Source organism: Hibiscus syriacus, unplaced genomic scaffold (genome assembly GCF_006381635.1).
Source record: "Hibiscus syriacus cultivar Baekdansim isolate YM2019G1 unplaced genomic scaffold, ASM638163v2 tig00112762_pilon, whole genome shotgun sequence".
Lineage (NCBI taxonomy): Eukaryota > Viridiplantae > Streptophyta > Magnoliopsida > Malvales > Malvaceae > Hibiscus > Hibiscus syriacus.
The window spans coordinates 847286-869769 of NW_024063399.1; the positions used below are offsets into that span (position 1 = coordinate 847286).

Consider the following 22484-nt stretch of genomic DNA (forward strand, 5'->3'; position numbering starts at 1 on the left):
TAAAAACGAGGCAAACAAAGGATTGCGTATCAAACCCGGTTCACCATTCCGAACCGCCGCCGCCATCCTCCCTTCTTACTAATAGCAGCAACCAGTACTGCAATAAGAGCCAAAAAAATTTCAAACCGGTCAATTCTATGGATCAAAGCGGTCAGCCCGATAACCTCCACCCTATACTATCGGACCAAGTCCTGTACGACGGCGCCTCGGTTCCACTCACGTTCACCGGCGATGGCAAACTCCTGTTCACAGGTCAACGCCGACGGTGCTTGACGGTGGAGAAGCAGGTTCTCGGATTCTCCTTGGAAGGCTCGAGTATCCGGGTGAAGGCCGTCGTGGAGAAGAGAGACGGAATCTGCTGTTTCGGGAGCAGCGGAGATTTAATTAGACAGAGCTTTGTGTTTGAGCCTCAATCACAAGATTCCCTCACACTCTGGTCTCAGAAGCTTCGTGATTACATTGATTCTCTAGGTACAGAAAACAAAGCTTTTTTGTTTTTTCCCCTCAAATTTGTTAATTTTAATCGTTGTTCATAAATTTTTATTTTCAAATTTCAAAACAGGACGACCAAAGAGGCTATTAATATTTGTTAACCCATTTGGAGGGAAGAAATCCGCCACTAAAATTTTCTCAGAAGATGTAAAACCTTACCTTGAAGATGCTGACATGCATATCACTCTCATAGGTTTGGATTCTATGTACTTTTCCCCCTATCAACTCCGTTTTTGAATCTAGCAAATTGTAGTTCTCTTTTATGTTATTTGGACTTGAGTGCGAGCAGCATAGGTTCACTGTATATTGATTTTGATGACCACATGAATTTCTCAGAAACTAAGCATCAGCTACATGCAAAAGAAGTTGCCAAAACTATGGATTTATCAAAATATGATGGTATTGTGTGTGTTAGTGGAGATGGAATTCTTGTTGAGGTTAGTTTTGAATGATCATGTTTGAATATTTGCATTATTGTGAACTTTTGTGGCTTTGATTTTATATATCTCAGCATTTATTGCAACCTTTTAGTAGGTGGTGAATGGACTTCTTGAAAGAGAAGATTGGAGTGCTGCAATAAAGATGCCTATTGGAATGATCCCTGCAGGTTCGTTTGCTCTGTATCATCATGTTAGTATAAGTCAAGATTTCTTAAACACATTAGTCGTTAATGTAAATTCATCTGTTGGTTGAGTTTTGAATTTCTTGATTTTTGGAAACCTTAATATTTATTGGAGTGCTGCAATAAAGATGCCTATTGGAATGATCCCTTCTTGTAATGATCTGCAGGTTTAATGTTTGTGGCACATATAAGATATTTGCTTGTCGATATATTTTGATTGTCTTGTATCGGGATACTAATACTCAATTTGTTGCTTTAAGTTTTCGTTGGCTCCACATTAGGATTGCAGATTTTTTTTATTTTCTTTCCCTGCTTAACCACACTTGAGGGAATGACTTTTTTTTTTGCAGTGTTGATCTGATAGTAAATGTTTGTGGCTTCAGGAACTGGAAATGGCATGGTTAAGTCTTTGCTGCATGCAGCTGGTGAACTGTGCAGTGCTTCTAACGCCATTCTCACTGTTATTCGAGGTTAATAAGGATGTCTATGATTTCATTGAGATTAGCAAAAAAAAAATAGTATTTGAGTGAAGCAATTCTTGGTTTAACTTTTTATTCCTGGTAGGTTATAAACGTTCGCTTGATGTAGCTACTATTTCACAAGGGAAGACGAGATTTTTTAGTGTCTTGATGCTTGCATGGGGTACGTAATTTCTTCCCCTTTAGGTTGCATATTTGGAGTGTGTTTATTCTCTACCGTCCATGTAGATCTTTTCACAATAAGTTTGGTGATGTATGGATTTGGTTTTGACTACTGGTCACAAACTTGAAAAATATTGCAGTTTTTTTACATGGATTTTCTTTTATTTCAGGTCTGATAGCCGATATAGACATTGAATCCGAAAAATATAGGTGGATGGGGAGTGCCCGTATTGATTTCTATGTATGTTCCCTTCTGGTTTATTGTTCTTCACCTACGCCATAGCTTTTGCACAACAATTAGGGCATAGTTTGTATGGATCATATATGATTGAGTTTTTGTAATGGGAATTCGTCTGTGTTTCCCCGTATAGGCTGTTCAACGTGTATTCTGTTTGAGGCACTACAATGGACGTATTAGTTTTGTTCCTGCTCCTGGCTTTGAAGACTGTGGGGAGCCCACGAGTTATCATGGTGAATCTACCAGTGAAGAGAGCCAAACTCAAGAGTTGTCTTTGAAAACTGAACATCATGAATACCTTGGGTCTGATGTTAAGTTGGAGAACATGTGTTGGAGGACTATTAGTGGACCATTCGTTTCAATCTGGCTCCATAATGTTCCATGGGGTGGTGAAGATATCATGGCTGCACCCAATGCGAAGGTTTATTTTGCACTCACCTCTGAATGTAGTAATTTACTATATTATCTGTAAATATTCTCTTAGTTCATTTCCGTTTCTCCAAATGCCACTGATATAAACCTTCTTTACGGAGTATACATTAGCATACAGCCATATGAAGCTTACTAGCTGCCTGAGTGCATGTAGATGCCCACTTGATCAGGAGAAAACTTATGTTTTCTTGTCTCTCTCCGGATTTTAGAAAGCTAGTTTTCAAATTCAGGAGTATCTATTATTCAGAATGTGCAGAGCCAGATCCGTCGGAACCTTGCCTCAGCTCTACCTCTTTGATTTGTATAAAGCTACTGCAGCCATGCCAAGTTTTATGCAATTTATTTCTGTTAGGTTTAATTACAATATAAGCTTCAACATTTCAGATTTATTTGTGTTTCTAATATTTTCCATTTTGTTCCTGTTTTTGGTCATAACCTGCAGTTTTCGGATGGTTATTTGGAATTGATTATGCTTAAGGATGTGCCAAAATTAGCCTTGCTGTCGTTAATGTCAAATATGAACGACGGGAGTTACATCAAATCACCGCACATTACATACCTTAAGGTGAGTTCCCAAACGATAACAATTAAACTTGTTTGGTCATATAACTTTCTTCTATACAAGGTAGAAGAGATAGTGGCCGTATTTCATCTCTATAGTAATGAGTCCATCCATGTTCCATTCTATGACTACAACTACAGGTGAAGGCATTTATGTTGGAGCCTGGTGCCCGAGTTGATGATCCAACGAAGGAAGGGATCATAGACTCGGACGGTGAGGTCATCGCGAGGGGAAATGTAACATACACGGGTGATCAAAAGCCTCTTATGAGCTACAATAAATTACAAATAACTGTGGATCAAGGTTTGGCTACTCTCTTTACCCCTAAATAGGACCTCGCTTTGATCTTCAATGTTTCAGATGACGAGGGTTCAGTCCTTTACTACAAACAAGTCCGAACCGATTTGATTGAATCGACCGAATGCCTCTCTGTTCCATACTTGGTTTTGGTTTAAACAATGGGAATTTCACTCCAGCCTTCAATATTTTACTAATAATCACACTTTTATAGTTGAATCATCATGTCAACCTTACTTGTTCTTACCTTTGTTGTTATTATTGAAACTCAAAATTAAGATTAAAGAAAGATAATTTGAAATGTTTACTAGGAATCATTTGTGATTATCAATTTCCATGTGTTGGATCCGATAAGAGTTGAAGTCTTTCTCGTTGTAAAAGTCGAGCTGGATTTGTGACCATCGTTTGTAATTGAGTCGAGCAGAATTCAAGTGGGAAGAAGCCACCAACGTTTACACTTTTTGTCAAATTGGTTAGGGGCATTTATGTGGCCGGCCTGAGCATTGCGGCCTCCTCCCAGGAAAGAAAACAATAATGAAAGCGACATCCTTAGATGTGGTTGATATTCAATCTTAATTTTGTCCTTTAATCAAAATTATTACAAAACCAAAAAGATACCTCAAATCAGGGCTAATTTGTAAAATAAAAGCTTCATATGGTGAAGTCGGGAATTTTATGTAAGGTTTGAGATAATATTATAAAAGTTTTGGGATCAAAACTAAAAAAAATATATTAAAATGATTTAAACTGAATTAGTAAAATCTAGAAGGGCTAAAAAGGCAATTTTTTAGTTTAGTCAAAATGCAAGTTAAAGAGACTAATTTGAACTTTTAAAGTACGGAAGGTCCTAGAAATGGAGTAATCCCATTTCAGTACTATATTGTTGGTTGAGAATTACATTACTTCGTAATTGGATGACACATGGTCTCCTAAGTCCGACCAATGACAATGTTGCAGTCATTGCAGACATTACCCTATGATTCTACAGTATCATTTTTCTGTCTTATAATTTAGGATAAATTACGTGTTTAGTACCTGAACTATCAGTTTTAGTTCATTTTAATACCTAAACTTTCAATTTTTTAAAACTATACCTAAATTTCAGTGTTTGCTTCATTTTAGTACCCACCGTTAAAAATTTTAGTTTTTGTTTCATTTTAGTATCTCGCTTCAAAATTTAATGTTAAGTTTTGAAAAAATTGAAAGTTTAGGTACTAAAATAGACCAAAATTGATAGTTTATGTACTAAACGCGTTAAGTTTTTAACGATGAGTGCTAAAATGAAATAAAACTAAACATTATGTATGGTTTTGAAAAAATTGAAAGTTTAGGTATTAAAATAGATCACAATTGATAATTTAGGTACTAAATGTATTGTTTACCTTAAAATTTAAAAAAATTCTAAAATGAATTATGAAATTTATTTTTATTCGATACATTATGTATTCCGCTACTATACGTCATTAATTATTTATTTAAATATTTATTAAATACAAATGACAATAAATTAAGATCAGTTGTAAAGCATAAATCAAATGACCTCAATGGTAAAAGAGTTATTATTTTTTAAGGTCTCAAATTTGATTACCTTAGTGATATTTAATTTAAATTGTTATTATGTTTTAATTTATGAATAAAAATGAGTACAATATATTTGATGATGATAATAATATAAAAGAAAGGGTGAACTACTCAAAATGTCCACTTAAATATAGAATTGGTGCGATATGATCACCATACTTTTAATTTTGGCAATATGATCATATTACTAATTAAGAGGTCTCGATGTAGCCCCATGCCGTTACAAAAACAAACAACGTAGGCGATGTAGCTATGATTGATTAGCGACGAGTCATAGGTCCATACCACCTACATCAATTGTTTTTAGTGGTAAGTGTCTAAATTGAAACCACTCAAATAGTTATATGACCATATTACCGAAATTAAAACTTAAGAGGAATGTGTTTTCATTCTTAATCAACTCTACTAATCCTGGAATAGTCTCTGTATTCTCACCAATTAAAGCTTTGTTCTCCTCAACGGAAGTAGACAAAACGACGTAGCAGCAGCCTGCTGTTGACGTCAGTCTTGAGTCCCTTCCATAAAACATGGACGATCAAGTCCAACCTTTCGTCCTTCCTTAGAAGCATGGACGATCAGTCTCTCCCTTCCTATTTATCCCAAATTCTGATGACGGTTTTGTATGTTGAAGAGCATAATTTTTAGGCGACAATTAGAGTTGTGGACGGTTGCTTTTGATGATTGTTACTGGGATAAATTTACAAACTTAAATAATTTAAGTGTTCCGATCCTAAACAAAAAATTTCCTCAAATAATTATAATTTTTAATAAAAAATATAATATTATTATATTCTTATTAAAATTTAAAATAAATTATTAATTATTGATAGGTCATTATATTTTTTATATTTATTTTTAATGTGTTCCAGTGTGCGACATGCACTCTAGACTCATCCATATTTTTAAATAATTTTCATAAGTATCATATTTATTTATATAAAATATAATATTATGGTCTCAAGTGGATAAATTGATCATTTTTTAATATATAAGATATATTTTTTAATAATTCAAAATTAAATATTATTTTAAATAATTATATTTTTTTCAATAATAATATTTTTCACCAATTATAAAATGATTAATACACAAATATTAAAAATGTGAAATAATTTTAACTACTCAAATTTATTAATATTTTATTAAATTAAACTCTTTGTGTATTATTATTATTATTAAGTTTATAATTTTGATTAAAACACCAAGAATAAGAATTAAGAATGATTCTTATTAAAAGAATTCATTATTTTGAGAGTATTAATGTTCAAAGTGGTTGAAATTATTCATTACTTAAGAATTTGAAGATAATAATTTCTTACTATTTTAACAAAAAATATTACTACTGATAATAAATTATTACCTGATAATAATACTTTTCATAAACAAAATATGAAAATATAATTCTAAAAAATTTATTCATTTTTATAATAATATTTTTCACTAACCAAACATCATCTGAGAGCATGTGTTAGTTTAGAGAAGGTGAATCATGCGCTACGTGAAACATGCATGACCTCGGCGGCTGGACATGCATGATTTCCACATTTACCGTATAGCCCGCAGTGACCCAAATGCCACTCTCTTGACTCAGTATATTCATATAATTTACGATTTATTTTCAAAGTTTATTTCTGTCTTAATTTATATATAAATAAATTAATAAAATAATTTATAATTTTTTCATAAAATATATAAATTACATACTACGAATTGAAGTAAAAGATTAACTCTTCGATCCGCATAAAATAAAATGATGAAATTCATAATTAAATCAATTAAATTATATCATCTTATTAAAAATAAAGTTTTTAACGTATTCTAAAAATTTTAGTAAAAAAAATTATTTTTTCTATTAATCTATAGAATTAATATTTGTACTGTTATATATATTTAATAAATAGTTAAATAAATAGCTAAATATAAATTATATTATCACGAGGGAATTTGAAACATAGCAGAAGTCAAAATACAGGAACCCTAAATTTTCAGAACTGTAATGACTAAAAACACCCTAGACATTGAGGTTTTTTAAGGTATATTTCTATTATCGTCTGGTTTGTTTCTTTTGGCGTTGGATGGTAAATTGCATTAAATTTAAAAATAAATCGAATCGAATTTATCAATAATATTTAAATAAAAAATATTCCATCAAAATGCTTAAATATTTATCATTTGATTTAAAAATATATTGAATTAAAACGAGTAGAAATATTTATTTATTAGAATTCGATAGATTTCGATTGATTATATATAATCAATGTTTTTTATAATTTCAAATTAGGTTAGGTTAAATTTTACGAATGATTATGTTAGAATAGGATTTAGAGTGAAAATTTATATGAAATAATAACATATTAATTTTTAATATTTAAAGATAGTTAATAAAATATTATCATTTTTATATTTTTAATTAAATTCTTATATTACTAAATAAAAAGATATCATTTAATATTTACATCTTATTGAGTGTAAACTTTTAATATTTACATATTTTTCTTAAATATTATTTTATAAAAACGATAAATATAAGAAAGCTACGGACTGGACGTGTCTTTTAAGTTGTTTTTAGCGTCAATATGAAAAAAATAAAATAAAACAATAATAATAAAACACGCCTGTTTGTTTGTTTATTATTTTATGAGTAAACAAAACGGTCACAATGTTTGAGTCAATTTTCATTTTTGTAGTGAAATTTTAAAAGTTATAAATTAATCATTAGTTTTATTGATTTGTAACAAAATGATCACTAGCGTTATTGATTTGTAATAAAATGACCACTCTACCAATATCTATATTAAATTGATGACGTGGTAACGTTAATAAAAAGGTTAATATTTAGTTTTACACCTAAATTATTTCTAAAACATCAAATAAATCCTTAAACAACTAATTTATATCTAATTTATCTCAAAAGCTTTCTAATTAATAGTTATTTTTTCAAACACCCCACCACCACAACTATTTGAACCACCTTCCTCATAAAACAAAAACCACACTGCATAGATAAATTGAGTATTTCCATTAAAGATAAATACGTGAATATTTAAAGCCATATATTCAATTAATTTTAGTGTAAAAATAATACACCAGAAAACTTACATATCACACAAATTGTAAAGTAGCTGATGACAGTTTCTCCATTAAGGATATGCTAAGCATTAATCAAACTAAGATACAACTCCAATGCAGCTAGTAAGGATCAAAGATGCAAAATGCCTATAGTTTTCAAGTAAAATTAATGTACAGGCCTAAAACGGTAACAAGTGAATCAAACTGATAATTAACAAATATGCAAAGGTTAATCATAAGGTACCATAGGTGAAAACCTGTTCAAAGGGTCATGTTCTTTTGTTGAATTTGAAGATATACGTAATCGTAATCAGTGATTCCTTGATCGGTAGCAATTCAGGGAACTCTTTCTTTAATTTGGGTGCATCCATCTCATTATTACTAATAAGCACCTTGGCTTGTTATCCCAATATGAAGTTCATCCCACTAAAACTTTTGAGTCAATACCTGTTGTACATCTCCAGAATCTTATTGTGGCTCACAATCCCAGGGTTCGTGAAGTTTCATATACCCCTCAAATTCTTCTTTGTCATCTCAATCGAAATTGGTAGAAGTTCATCCAAGATTATTATGATGTTGAGAATATTAATCATTTTATTGCATGGTGAAATCTTGGCAATGAAGTTGCGAGGTTTGTTTAGGTCGAATGAGATTGACATCCAAAACTCTGAGGGTGCAGACATTGTCATATTCTTTCAGCAACTCTTCAACCTAAACAAATATTATGAAGATAATTTAAGTGCACTTAAAGGCAAACTAGCAAGTGAAAGTTTGTTTAAGAGTAATTTTCGTTTTTGTAAAGAAAGTGGTTAGAATATAATTGATAAAGTATGATTTTTAAAAAAATTAGAAATTAGAAAGTTTGTGGGATAAGTTAGATATAAAATCATTGTTTAAGGACGTATTTAGTGTTTTAACAATAATTTAGGAGTAAAACTAAATATTAATATTTTTATTAACGTTGTCATATTATCAATTTAACAGAGATAATGGAGGAGTGATCATTTTGTTATAAATTTATAATATTAATGACTAATTTATTTTTTTTTAAAACTTAAGTGGAGGAAAAAACTTAATCAAATATTAGTGACATTAGTGTAGTTTACCCTAAATGGATACAAACGCATTTACTATCTTTCTGATTTTCTCTTTGGTTAATCGTTTTTATTTTTTCTGTCTCTCTAAAACCCTCTTTCGTCTTTCGTTATTTTTCTCATGATTGTACAGATCGGCCCATAACCTTCCGTTTTTTCACGGTTTTTTCCCTATTTTGTTATTGTTTTTTTTTCCATGAAGAGAAGAAGATTTACGTGTGGATTTTTGAAATTTTGAAAAAAAAGTAACGAAGAATAAGAAGATGATGACGTCGACTTCGGCGGCAGCTTCGTCGTCGAAGATTTGCTTCAATTCAAGCTGTACGGTGCTGAAATCGGAGAGACCGAGGACAGGATGGCGGTTGCGAACCGGAGAGTTGGCGGAGCTCTGTGATAGATGCGCGTGAGTTTCACTTTTGTTATTGGACTCTGTTTGACTTCATTTTCAGCCGTCTTTTTTATTTAGGGAATTTAAGTTTAGTTGCCGGAATTTTTTCCTTTATACGCGTATTCCGGTGATTAATTTGGGAAATTTTGTGAACTTGGATTATATATTAACTGATGCTTTACTTAATCCGAATTGTTTAGTTTATTTGTTATATTATAATCTGAGTTAAACTATCTTTGTGATTTTAGTGTTCTTTTCGAGGAGGGAAGATTTTGTGGTACTTTTCACTTGAATGATGCTGGTTGGAGGACCTGCGAGTCATGTGGGAAGGTTAGTAGAAACATTTACTAACGTTAATTTGTTTTCTATAGATTTGTATGATGATATTAAATGCCTGCTTTGATCTTTCCTTTTTGCAGCGTGTTCATTGTGGTTGCATTGTTTCGGCACATGCATTTACTTTGTTGGATGCTGGAGGAATAGAATGCGTAGCATGCTCGAGGAAAAATGCTGTTTTGGTGAGAGCATGGATAACTTTACTATATTATTCTGATGTATTTAAAAACAAGGGCCCAATCTGTCCTTAACTCAGTATTCGTTACTTTGTGATTATATATGAACAGTAGCAGATGTTATCCCACTTTTAAGTTAAAGTTTGCAACTTGAATTATGTTTCCTAGTCAATATAATTCCTTTGTTGTGGATAATGTTATAAACCTTTTTATTTTTTTCACATTCTATCTCAGGGGTCAAATTCTTCATGGCCACCCTCTTTGCTTTTCCATTCATCTCTGCCTGAGAGGTTTAAAGAATATCCTGCTAAAGGTTGGAGTCAGCTACCTGTTTCGGGTTCAGTACCTTGGCAGCAAGCTCCCAGTTTATTAAATTCCTCAACTCCTCAGCTTGAGTTGTATTCTAGAACTCCCTATGAAGTTGACTTAACCACTGGCATAGACAGATTAAATGTCTCAAACAGATTATCTACTCCTTCCCTGGAAATGAAGAAATTGAGGAATTTCCTGAAAGGTTAATGAAGGGACCCTTGAAACCTTTTGCACGTGATATACATGAGAAGGGAAATACAGGTTCATACAATCTTCCCTCTTTCAATCATAGTAGTTTTAGGAAATGTATACCTACATTAATGCACGGATATATGAGATGTGGATGTCCACTCATTCTTGGACATACACTTTGTTCTGCTAAAATGGTCTCTAAAACAACTATTGGTGGTTCTGACTCTCTTGCGAACCATTTGTTTTCCAGGGGTCAATTGCGAGGAGCTATGCGGTTCTTGTATACCTATACCTCAGCTGTCTTCTCTGAAGGACGAGTCGTCTAATCCACCATTTGGGTTAACTGTCCCATATACATCTACAGATGAAGCAAATGGTCAACTTGGGGTTTCTGGCCCTCATTTGCGGCCAAACCCCCAACATCCACTGGCCAAGCAATTTAATAGTAATCTACAGAATGGTATTGACTCTTCAGCTGAAACTCATATTCGTAATGGGAGGCCTCGACCTGATGGCCGTGGAAGGAATCAACTATTTCCACGTTATTGGCCTAGGTTTACAGACCAAGACCTGCAGCAATCTCCGCTGAGTATCCTTTATTCTGGAAGGCATTCTTGCTAAATTGTAGGTTTTTCTTTTAACATACTAGGTCATTTATCATAATAATTAATTTTTCACAGTTAATTATCCTTTTGAAAACCGCTTTGTTCTTCTGTGAAAGGCTTGTATTCTATATGATTTTTTTTGGTAGGGGGTGGGAACCTCCACTAATAGTAGTTCTCAAATTGGATTATTGACTAAAACATTTGTTGAAAATGTAATTATTAGTACCTATTTTCCGTTCTTGTCTATTAAGTGAACTATATGTACTTCAGTTAGACTTAACCATATGTAAGTTCAAATTCTATAATCACTCCTTTGTTCGAGAAAATGTTGAGTGCTAGTGATGCTGGGCGGATTGGACGTCTAGTGCTGCCAAAAAAATGTGCTGAGGTGAGTCATTGCTTAATTTTTTTTTATTTGATCTGCATTTGTTGTTTTAATTGCTTTGCAATAAAATAATATAGAGTGATGTTCATAAAAGCTTGGTGGTGAAGGTTTTTTTAACATCAGTTATCTATATTGTTATTTTGTGGGTAGGTAGTTTGTTTGGCTTCATGCATTTTTTGCTCACTTAGCATAGTACATTTCTTTTACCGAATACACTTGCAGGTAGTTTTGTGGTTTTTGTAATTAAATGATCCTTTTTCTGAAGTTAAACATGAGCATTGTGTTTGGTACTTGTATATCTGAATTCATCAATTATTACCTAGACTATCATCACATACTAAAATACACTCATCATGAGACAGGCCTATTTCCCACCAATATCTCAGCCAGAAGGATTACCACTTAAAGTGCAGGATTCAAAAGGGAAGGAATGGATTTTTCAGTTCCGCTTCTGGCCCAACAATAATAGTCGAATGTATGTTTTAGAGGGGGTAACTCCTTGCATACAAAACATGCAATTGCAAGCGGGCGACGTAGGTAACAATTTGATATCACTTGAAACAAGAATTTAGAGATTCAATATTTTGTGCTATGAGGCCCAAAGCATGCCATGTTCATATTATTCATAGTCTTTAGCTTAGATGCTCTGTTCACATTCTGTGTTTAACATCTAGTGCATTTTCTTTGTCTTCCTTATCAGTGTGTTGATATTTCGATGGTATGCGTCATGTTTAGAGACTTGCATCTGTTTGAAAACTGATAGTTGTTTGTTTCCTCAGTAACATTCAGTCGATTAGAACCTGGAGGAAATTGGTCATGGGCTTCAGAAAGGCTTCAACTGCTTCAGCATCTGAGCAGGTTGGTATTGCAGAATTATTTAGTAACTTCTATTCTGATTGAGCATCTATATGCTCTATAGCTAATAACATGCAATACAACTGACGCATCTGATTGAAATTACAATTATGCATTTCAATTGGCAGGACAATGAAGCCAAAAATAGTAGTGGAGTTTCTAACCATGGAGATGTTAGTGTCTAAAAACCTGAATCTGTTGATATTACTTAACCATTGTTTATTTAAAAGATAGCTGAGTCTCACTAGCTGTTCATCAACATACAGGCTGAACTTGCGGATCCTACCTCATGTCAAAGTTGATAAGTCAGGATACATAGCAAAGGAAGCCTTAGGAACCAAACTAGCAACTCCCAGAAAGAGAAAGAATACCATGCTGGGTTCGAAGAGTAAGCGCCTAAGAATTGATACTGAAGACCTGATAGAGCTGAAACTAACACGTGAAGAAGCTCAAGGGCTGCTTCGTCCACCTCCTAATCATGTAGCCAATGTTATATTAATTGAAGGTTTCGAGTTTGAAGAATATGAGGTATGATAGATCTTAATTTAATGCTTCTTTCTTACCACTTGTAATATAGAAGTTGCAGCAATCTAAGCCACTTTACCTTTGCGGTGTTTGTTACCCCTTTGTTGGCGAATTGAACTCCGTTAACATTCTTACCCAAGAATTTCTATGGTTGATACTCCCTCGACAATGCCATACAGGGTTGCTCAAGAACCTGTACGTTGTTAGTTGTTTATGCATGCTACCACAGGTCCTCAATAATTTGATGAAATAACATTTTCATTTTTTCTTATTCTAGCCTTTGTCAGGCATCGTGTAAAGATGTGATCCATTTATGATATTTTGTTGCTATAAATAGTATTTTTAGAATAGATTATTCCACATTGCAGGGGATCCTTTATTTCCTTTCCTGTTATTGTTCCTGATTTTCTCAATTTTGTTGTTTTCTTAATTACAGGATGCACCGGTTCTGGGGAAGCCTACAATATTTGCAACTGATAAGTCGGGGTAATTCTCTTTTCTTTCAGATGCACTTTAAAGAAATTTGATTAACTGTGTCTAGCTCTGTTTTGGTTAATTTTTGTGGGCTTGTTGTAATACTTGTGTGATATGAACTATTGTATTGTACTTATAGTCTATAATGGAAATAAAGTCCAAACTGTCAGCTAGTTTTATTGGCAGCAAGTTGTCTTAAACCACAAGATCAAATATCTGTTTTGTGTCAGGGAAAATCCAGTGGGCTCAGTGCGAAGATTGTTTCAAGTGGCGTAGATTGCCTTTCGATGTTCTTTCCTTCCAAGTTTACCTGTTTCCAGTAACTCATGGGATCCAGAAAGGTAACCACTCATTGGAGAAAATTTTTCTCTCTACTTTGACTGCTGTCTTTTGCTACAATGGTTTTCGTACGGGCATTGTATGATCACTTTTTCCCCCCATTTCTTCCATGCTGGCAGATGTTTTTGTTCGTCTGCTCAAGAACTGACAGCAGAAGAGCTGGAAAACCTGGTACCAAACTGTAATCGAGGTATTTGTTTCTTGAAGGAAACAAAGTTTGATTTCACGATGATGATTTTTCTGTAAAATGCTGTGTTTCTTAGCCGTTCATTTCCTATTACGAATCTAATTCCGTTTTATGATCGTGAATGACAGCTGCTTCTAAGAAAATGAAATCCGCTAAACGGGAACCAGAGAACCTAGATGCTTTAGAGGGTCTGGACACTCTTGCCAACCTAGCTATCTTGGGAGAAGACGGGGTTCTACCCACTTCGTCTCAGGCCACGACGAAGCACCCACGGCATAGACCCGGCTGCTCATGTATTGTGTGCATTCAGCCCCCTAGTGGGAAGGGCCCCAAACACAAGCAGACATGTACGTGTAACGTCTGCCAGACAGTGAAGACTTCCGCACCCTCATGCTGCGACGTGAGAAAAACAGTTCCAAAAAGAAGCAGCAGACACTACGCCCAAGAAGCAGCAACCTTCATTGCCGGATAAAGTACTAGACGATAACCCCCTCCCTTGCACTAGTGCAGGAAATAGCAGTCCAAACCAGAAAAAGGTCGTCAGTGAGGGTGTAGGAGATGATTCCGACGGAGTAAAATCCACACTTTATCCTTTTAAAGGCCAAATCGACTTGAATATCCAGCCGGAGCGAGAAGAAGAGCTGTCTCCCGGTTCAGATTCCGGCAACATGATGAGATTGCTTCAAGATGCTACTGACAAACACCTTAGGCAGCAAAGTATTGGCAACGGTGACATAGAAGTTACTCGGGCACAACATGGTGGCAGCACCGAAGGAGGAAAAACCAGCAGCAGCGTCGATCTTGGAACCAGTGATCGAAACATCGACGCAGACCCTCCAACAGTTTTCTCTATTAAGACATATGCTGTACATAAACAATGGTTGAGAGGAGGTTGAAGCTAATGTGGTACATTTTAGGAGCTCACCTGCCACACATTGGGGATAGTTTTCAGTCGGTCAAATAGAAGTTGTAATTCTGTTGATTTTTACATTATTCAAAATTTTTCGCAATGCTGCTAAATTCCACGTATGAGTTTGACTTAACTGAACAAAGATGTAAAATTTTAAGTCGAACTTGAATTTCATTTTAACATAAAAAATCAACATTTTTAGTTTTTTTTTTAATGTGAATCTGATATTGGTTTGAACCCTAATCGTGAAGTTATCTATAATTTAAAATGACTAGAAGATTAAAATTTTAAATTCAAATTTTAAATGTTAATAATAAATTATGCTAGATAAATTATTTTTTAATAAACTTTAATTAATCTGATATTCTGATGACCAATTCTATAATTAACCCAATTTTATTTGGAGATTAAATCTAATATTAATTAATCTAATATTTTGATAACCTCACACTTATATTCATTTCCCCTTTTTTTTCCTTGACCCTAGTTCACTGGAGAGTGGAGACGATCGGTGAAAGCCTCAAAACAAGTTATATTATAGTGCAATCTGAAGTTTTACATGTCTGTTTTCATCTCTTTCTCTGTTTTATTTGGTTTAATAGTTGATATGTAAAGTTATTGTGGGTATCTTCACATCTAAAACTCAAGAAAATATCATACTTATTTCTAGAAATAGATGGGAAGATAAAAGTAACAATTAGAAGTATATGAGCATCAATAAAGAGAAAAATATATATAATTTGCCAGAAAACAAAACAAAGGTTTCTATGCAATTTCTGAATAAGAGTATAATAGCGGAAGTAATGAGTTTTCCAGGAAGAACCCATTAATAAGAAAATACACTTTGACAATGAACTTTTGTTTTCATAGTTCTTGTGTTGACCTTTAGTTGTGGAGTAGACTTTAGTTACGTTAAAATTGAATGTGGTTTAGCAATAATATCAATTACGATGTAGCATCAGAGGGATTTCGGATATGTTATTGCCTTGTAGTCCAATTTGTACCGTTCGAATCTTCATACTGTTAATTTTCTACTCTGCCAAGGAAAAGACCATTATAACAAATCTCACTAAAGTCCGACATTGATGTCACAAAAACTTTTAGTCGGCGAATTTATTAGAATAACGTAGTGGAAAATGATGTTCATATGTAATCATGACCACTAAGATAAATGTTATAGCGTTAAATTAAAGTCCTGGATCATTTAATATCTTTAAAAGATCGATCGAAATATCTAATATCTTCAAACATTTCATCACTGCTAATCAGCTCTTACGCTATTTATCACTGTAGTTTTGATTGATTTGCATTGTCGACTATTTTTCATGAAAGAACAATGGAAGGTAGAGTCTCTAATGTTTATGTTCGTTTATTTATTAAATGAACTAACATAAACAAGCTATATTCCTTAATGAACGAATATGAACAAAAAAAATTTGTTCATTTATGTTTCGTGTTCGTTTATTTATTAAATGACGAACATGAACATACCTCCGTTCGTGTGCGTTCGGTTCGTTTACAGGTCTACTCTAATCACCTTCACTACCTTACCAAATATAAGGGAATGACTTTAGGTCCCTTGATACTTTCATTGGTGAAAATATTCCCTTTTGTCAGCACCTCTCCCTCCATTGCCAATTGCAGCAGTTAATGAAGGGAAAGAGAGATGGAAAACACAAGTCCATTCTCATGAAAACACCATTTCAATTACAAACTTCAAACATTTTGATCGTTCATGCGTAGCTCCATCAACGATTTAGTGCAAATTTCAGCAAAAACATTAACACAAAATAAAAATCAAGAAAACAGAGTAAATTGTGAAGTAGTTTTTGTGGCAAGATGAATGACTTAATCTCGGTTCGTTCAGAAATACACAGAACAGGCTTACCAGGATGGAAGGAAGCTGCGACTGAGTGTAGAGCTCGAAAAATTCTTCGAAGAAAGTCGAGAGGTTAAAGGAAGACATGAAAGATGTCAAAGGTTGTACAAGGCATTACAAGATGCCAACAAAGAATGAAAAACCGCCCACAACGCAAAGACGATGAAACAACTTCGTTCCCGGATGGACACTGATGTCGACAGTGCTTAAAAGAGTAAAAATCATCAAAGGGAAGCTTGAAGGGTTGGAACGATCAAATGCAGCTAGTCGGAACACTCCGGGTTGCGGCCCGGTTCGTATACGGATAGAACCGAACATCGGTGGTCAGTGGCTTGGGAAAGAAACTGAAGAATAAGACGATGGCCCCGGTTCGTATACGGATAGAACCCGAACACGGTGGTCAGTGGCTTGGGAAAGAAATGAAGAATATGATGGATGATTTTCAAGCACTAAGAGCGAGGATGCAAGAGTATAAAGAAACGGTTGACACGGGAGAAACCCGATGAGGAAACGATCGAGAACTTGATCTGAGCGGTGAAAGCGAAAGCTTTCTTCAAAGGGCCATCCAAGAACAAGGAAGGGGTCAGATTATGGACACCATTCCGAGATTCAAGAAAGGCACGATACTGTTAAGGAGATAGAGAAGAACTTGATCGAGCTCCATCAGATATATTGGAATGGCTGCACTCGTGGAATCTCAAGGTCAACAACAACGACATCGAGAGAAACGTCGCGCATGCGAGTTCCTTCATAAGAAGGGACTGAACAACTCGAGGAAGCGAGGGAACAACAAAAGAGCTCAAGGAAGTGGATGTGTATGGCAATAATGGCTGCAATCATCCTCGTTATAGTCATCCTCCTACCACTCATGCCAACAATTATAACTCTCCTAAAAGAAGTAAAGGCCATAAAAGGAAAGCCTCTTGATGTATTTTATGCCCAACTAAGTTCAGTTTAGATGGTACCTATAGGGAAAAATTAGCACAAGCTTAGAAGAACATTCCTACAACATTTGGGCATTCTAGATTCTTCTTTTCAATCAAGTTGGAATCCAACAAAGTTAGGAACCAATCAGTTGGTAAGGAGATTTATACAGTAGGCGTTTAGATATTTTTGTTCTCAATGGAATTTCACCTTTTTTTTCTTTTTCTGCTTCTGTTTGTAACATTTTTTGCTTGGGGAATTGGTAATTAGTCATGAGTTTCTAGTCCTTCGATGAAGATCCTTTTAAAGTCCATATCATGGTTCTGGTCCCTCCACTTGGGATTTAATCCCCAGTGCCTTGATTTGGCATGATTTGATCCTTGATGGCATGGCACCATCAACTATTTCGATTAAAATACTAACATAGACAATTTTTTGTTGGAAAGAGTGTTTCATTCCACATATCATTTTACTAGAATGGGTACAGTTAACAATTTGAATAATAAAAGTAATGTCTAATTAAAAGATAAGTATCTAAAGTATACCATAATTTTCATCTAAGTACCTAAAGTATCTTTTGGTTGAAGTAAGAACCTAAATTACACCGCCTTTTTCATCTAAAGTACTTTGAATCAATGTCACATGTCAACTTCTGATACCTAGATGAAAAAAATGGCATACTTTTTAGATACCTAGGTGAAAATGGTGGTACACTTTAGGTACCTACATTAACCAAATAATATTTTAGGTACCTAGATGAAAAATGTGATATACTCTATATACCTACTTTTGAAATAAGCCTCAAAGTAAAGAAATACCAAATTAAAGTACGTGAACTAAATCCTAAGTTGAGTATAGTAGAGGGAGCAAAACCATAATTAGACATGTTCTAAATGCAAAATTACATGAAACTGCATTGAAAACATACAAAATTATTCCCATACAATAAAACCAAACCAAAGCACAAATGTATTCTCATAGAATGACAACATACATCATTTTCTCCGTATTCACCACATTAATAGGCATAGTGAGCTTAACAATCCAATGATTCCCTAAATTTATGAAGATTCCAAGTACCAAATTAAAATATACCAGTTTGCAGAGCTAAATGAAGGGAATACCGGATCACCTCAAGTACCAGCATTAGGCAAAGCAGCCATGAATGAATTGTATGAAGATTCCAAGTCAAAGTGGAGCTGCCTAGCTTGCTGCTCGGTTAACTCATCAGCCGCCCCCATCTTCGACAGCCGCGAGATCCATTCCCTCATCTTTGTTTTACCCTCGAAGTCTGGTGGCAAAATACCGAGTTTATTAAGAGATGCTGATAGGTCGGACAACAAAGGGTACACCTGATCAACTGCCACCATATTGAGTTTCAACGAGTCCATGGCCGTAATAAAATTCTGCACGCATTCGGCCACAATGGCAGCAGAGGTAGTAGCAGACACGGATGCTGCAGCTCGGTGCTCGACGGTAGCAGGCACCCCGGAGGTCACGAGACGGTTAATGGCGGCCGGGCAGTCCATTTTATACGTATCCGCAAACCGCTCGATGCTGGGGACCGTGTCTTTGAGCGTAAAAGCCAAGGTTTTGAAATGAGCAATCAGCTTTTGGCACTCGGTTTCATACTCAGACGATGAAACGATATCCCTCACATAAGCTTTCTCGAGTTTCTCTGTTGCTTTGATAATCGCATATAGCTCTGCAAAATTTTCGTACATCTCCCTCTCGCGCTTGTCGTTCCATAGCTTCACCTCCATTTTAGGCAATAAACTTGGAATTCAATAAAAGGGTCAATTTGGGATCAAAAGCAATTAGGGTTTGGGGTTTGAATTTGGACGATTGGAGAAGATAACTGGCAAAGGAAAAAAAAACAGATAACTATCCATTCATAAAAAAAAAAAAAACTATTCTTTCTGCATAACAAATCAAATTGAAACATCTAAAAAGAATTCTTCATCAACAAACATGAGAAGAACCATTGAGAATTCTATACGCTTTCCCAGAAAACCAAAAGAAAATGAAGAATCTAAAGTGAATTTGAGTACGCTCTAACAAAATTTAATCTTAACAGTAAATCGACTTACAAAGTAATGGAAAAACACTTACATAATCAACCGTGCTTTGTCTTGAATCCCTTCTCTGCTGCGTTTCTCGTTCTAATTTTAACCAAATTAAGATTATAATATGGCTTAATTCACTTTTAGGTGCCTAAACTATAACTCAAATTAATTTTTAGTGCCTAAAGAATTTTTTATTAAAAATATATGCCTAATGTTTCTAACGATATACTTTTAGGTACTTGGACCTTAACGACCGTTAAATTTAGCCGTTATTTGAAACATATCATGCATATAAAATTTTAAAAAAAATTAAAAAATATATATACTTTTAGGTACTTAAACAATACCTTAAATTGACTTTTTCGTGCCTAACGTTTTTCTATTATACTTTCAAGTCGCTATTGTTTTTTATTTTTTAATAATAAAATTATATATTTTTTAAAATAAAAAAGAATTAAACCTCCCGCGTCGTCCCTTTCCCTCTCATCCCCCACATCTGATGATGATGAAGGGTCACCACCGGCGGGATTTTGTTTGGAATAAGGCAGGAAACTCAATGGTGGCAATCGTGTAACGTACGACCAATTGTAGTCGTCAGAATTTTCAGAAAACAACAAAGGAAAACTTAGAAATTCAACAACCCTTCACAAGTTTTTCACGATGACGGCGGAGTTTCACGGGGGATGGGAGACTATGTTTTAGTTGTAGTAGTGAGATGGTTTTGATGGTGCCAACAGTGACGGTCTCATACCGACGGTGGTCGATCAACAATGGAATTTTGGGTTTTTTTAACTATAATATTAATATTCTTTTTAAATATATTTTTAAAATTTTATTTGCATGAAACGTGTCAGATAACAGTCAAATTTAATAGCCGTTATGCTCTATGCATCTAAAAGTGTAATATTAGAAACGTTAGACAACTATTTTTAGCAAACAAATCTTTAGGCATCAAAAGTTAATTTAAGGTATAGTTTAGACACCTAAAAGAATATTAAGCCATAAAAATAAAAAAAATATAACGGGAAAAATGTTAGACGATTATTTTTAATAAAATAATTTTTAGGCACCAAAAGTATATTTAAAATATAATTTAGGCACTTAAAAGTATATTAAGCCTTATAATATAATATATATATATATATAGAGAGAGAGAGAGGGGGGGCGCTAAACTATAGTCTCGGTTCCTATAGTATACTTACGTTTTAAATTTAGTTTGCTTTAATTTTAGAGAAAATAACCTCAGTGACCAAAAATCCCATATAATATACGATTTTAACCAACTTTTTCCGGATTTGCCAAAATGACCAACAAAATCGCAATGCGATCGCTAATTCGCAACGCGATCTCCATTATCGTAAATTCGCGTTGCATTTTCGCAATGCGATAGTTGAAAATCGCGTTGCGATGGTCTACAGTGTCGTTGCGAATTTTTCCAATTCGCAATGCGAATAAGTAATCGCAACGCGAATTGGGAATCGCAATGCGATACTGACTATCGCAATGCGATAATACAAAATCGCAACGAGATACTTACTTTCGCAACGCGATACTGACTTTCGCAACGCGATTCTGACTTTCGCAACGCGATAATACATAATTGCAATGCGATTTTCAAAGCGCCATTAGTATCCTGGCCAAGTATTTTATTTTTAAATTCCAAACACGAATATTATATATTGGAACACTGAACCGTCCCAGTATATCCCGTAATCGCAACTCATACCTAAAACCTAAAATCACAACTCAGTCCCATCTCCATCTCTCACTCTCTCACCCATCTCCGACGAAATCCGTCCCCATCTCCGGCGAAATCCGTCTATCTCCATCTCTCAAAGCCACCCTCACATCAGAAATGGAAAATCAACCAAATCAACCAACGAGGGTTAGTTTTTTAATTATTTTCTTTTTGAATTTTTTGCATTATTATTAGGTTTTTCATATTGAAATTGATGATAATTTTACTGGTAATTTCAATAATAGATTAACCATTTCACTTAGATTGCTTATTAAATCAACCGAGAATCGCAACGCGAAATGCAAATCGCAACGCGATTTTAGTTTCGCGTTGCGATAGTCAAATTCGCGTTGCGATAGTCATTTTCGTGTTGCGATTTTCATTTTCAGAAACTTTTCTTCTTCTGCAAATTGAAACTTGAATGAATTGCATTACTTCAACCAAAAAATAAAGACAAATACGAAATTCACAGTGTTGCAAATTTAAGTTTGAAGAATAAACTACTACTCTTTATGTTTATTATTGTTTTTGGTATATCTTCACAGTGTAGTTTTTGGTATATCTAATTTAGTATGTTTATTGTTTTTGTAGAACTTTTATTCGGCTCAATTGACCTTGAGAAATAAAGTCAGCCTGGCCAAAACAATTGCGTCGAAGCTTTCACCTGCACAAAGAAAAATGTTTGAGGATACATGCTTCGGGCCATGGATGAAAGTACAACATCCCGGTGGAGATGCGATGTTGACACACCTGTTTCTTCAAACCATGACTAGCGATCTACCAGAGACTATACAACGTCGTGATGAAGAGATATGGTTTGATTTTCCACCGGCGTATACGTGTTTTGGGCGGGAGGAGTTTTGCTTAATCACCGTCTACGCTTCGGACCGATGATGTAGGTCGGTACACTAGACACATTACCCGCCCATCATGGCTATCCCGGGTTTTTCCTGAGCTGGAGAGGCCGAGTCTACACGTAGAAGACCTGACAAGATTGTTGAATAATAAAGACGGTTTTACTCGGATGGATGACGTCGACGTTGTCCGAGTATGCCTTCTAATTCTTTTGCATGCCAGCTTTTTAGGCAGAGAGGCCAGACAACCTATTCCAAATGATCTAATCAAATTGGTAGAAGACCTAAATGCGTGGAACCTGTTTCCGTGG

The 22484-nt window shown here is 34.6% G+C and overlaps 2 protein-coding genes and 1 pseudogene across 3 annotated transcripts; 2 read left to right on the top strand and 1 right to left on the bottom strand.

Moving 5' to 3' along the window:
• Nucleotides 1-3516, top strand: LOC120183471 (sphingosine kinase 1-like). Of its 2 annotated transcripts, XM_039188154.1 has the most exons (10): nucleotides 1-471; nucleotides 563-685; nucleotides 829-929; nucleotides 1027-1099; nucleotides 1498-1584; nucleotides 1679-1756; nucleotides 1926-1996; nucleotides 2127-2414; nucleotides 2868-2990; nucleotides 3128-3516. In XM_039188154.1, exons 1-10 carry the CDS (start codon nucleotides 138-140, stop codon nucleotides 3317-3319), a joined length of 1470 nt encoding a protein of 489 aa, XP_039044085.1. In that variant the 5' UTR covers nucleotides 1-137; the 3' UTR covers nucleotides 3320-3516. The 2 variants fall into 2 exon arrangements, with proteins under 2 accessions (XP_039044085.1, XP_039044086.1); XM_039188155.1 differs by lacking the exon at nucleotides 1-471 and having other exon boundaries at nucleotides 665-685; nucleotides 1024-1099.
• A 5578-nt stretch (nucleotides 3517-9094) lies between these two features.
• Nucleotides 9095-14808, top strand: LOC120183472 (annotated as a pseudogene).
• Nucleotides 14809-18405: 3597 nt separating this feature from the next.
• LOC120183445 (vacuolar protein sorting-associated protein 28 homolog 1-like) lies at nucleotides 18406-19687 on the bottom strand. Its single transcript, XM_039188136.1, has 2 exons — nucleotides 19628-19687; nucleotides 18406-19373 (listed from the first exon to the last, which is right to left on the bottom strand). Exon 2 carries the CDS (start codon nucleotides 19276-19278, stop codon nucleotides 18649-18651), a length of 630 nt encoding a protein of 209 aa, XP_039044067.1. The 5' UTR covers nucleotides 19279-19373; nucleotides 19628-19687; the 3' UTR covers nucleotides 18406-18648.
• Nucleotides 19688-22484: the final 2797 nt, after the last annotated feature.

Excerpts from the sequence above, each read along its gene's own strand:
- LOC120183445 (XM_039188136.1), bottom strand. The coding sequence starts at position 19,278 with ATGGAGGTGAAGCTATGGAACGACAAGCGCGAGAGGGAGATGTACGAA.
- LOC120183471 (XM_039188154.1), top strand. The coding sequence starts at position 138 with ATGGATCAAAGCGGTCAGCCCGATAACCTCCACCCTATACTATCGGAC. Across the intron at positions 1,100-1,497 it reads TATTGGAATGATCCCTGCAG|GAACTGGAAATGGCATGGTT; the intron begins GTTCGTTTGCTC and ends TTGTGGCTTCAG. Across the intron at positions 2,415-2,867 it reads TGGCTGCACCCAATGCGAAG|TTTTCGGATGGTTATTTGGA; the intron begins GTTTATTTTGCA and ends CATAACCTGCAG.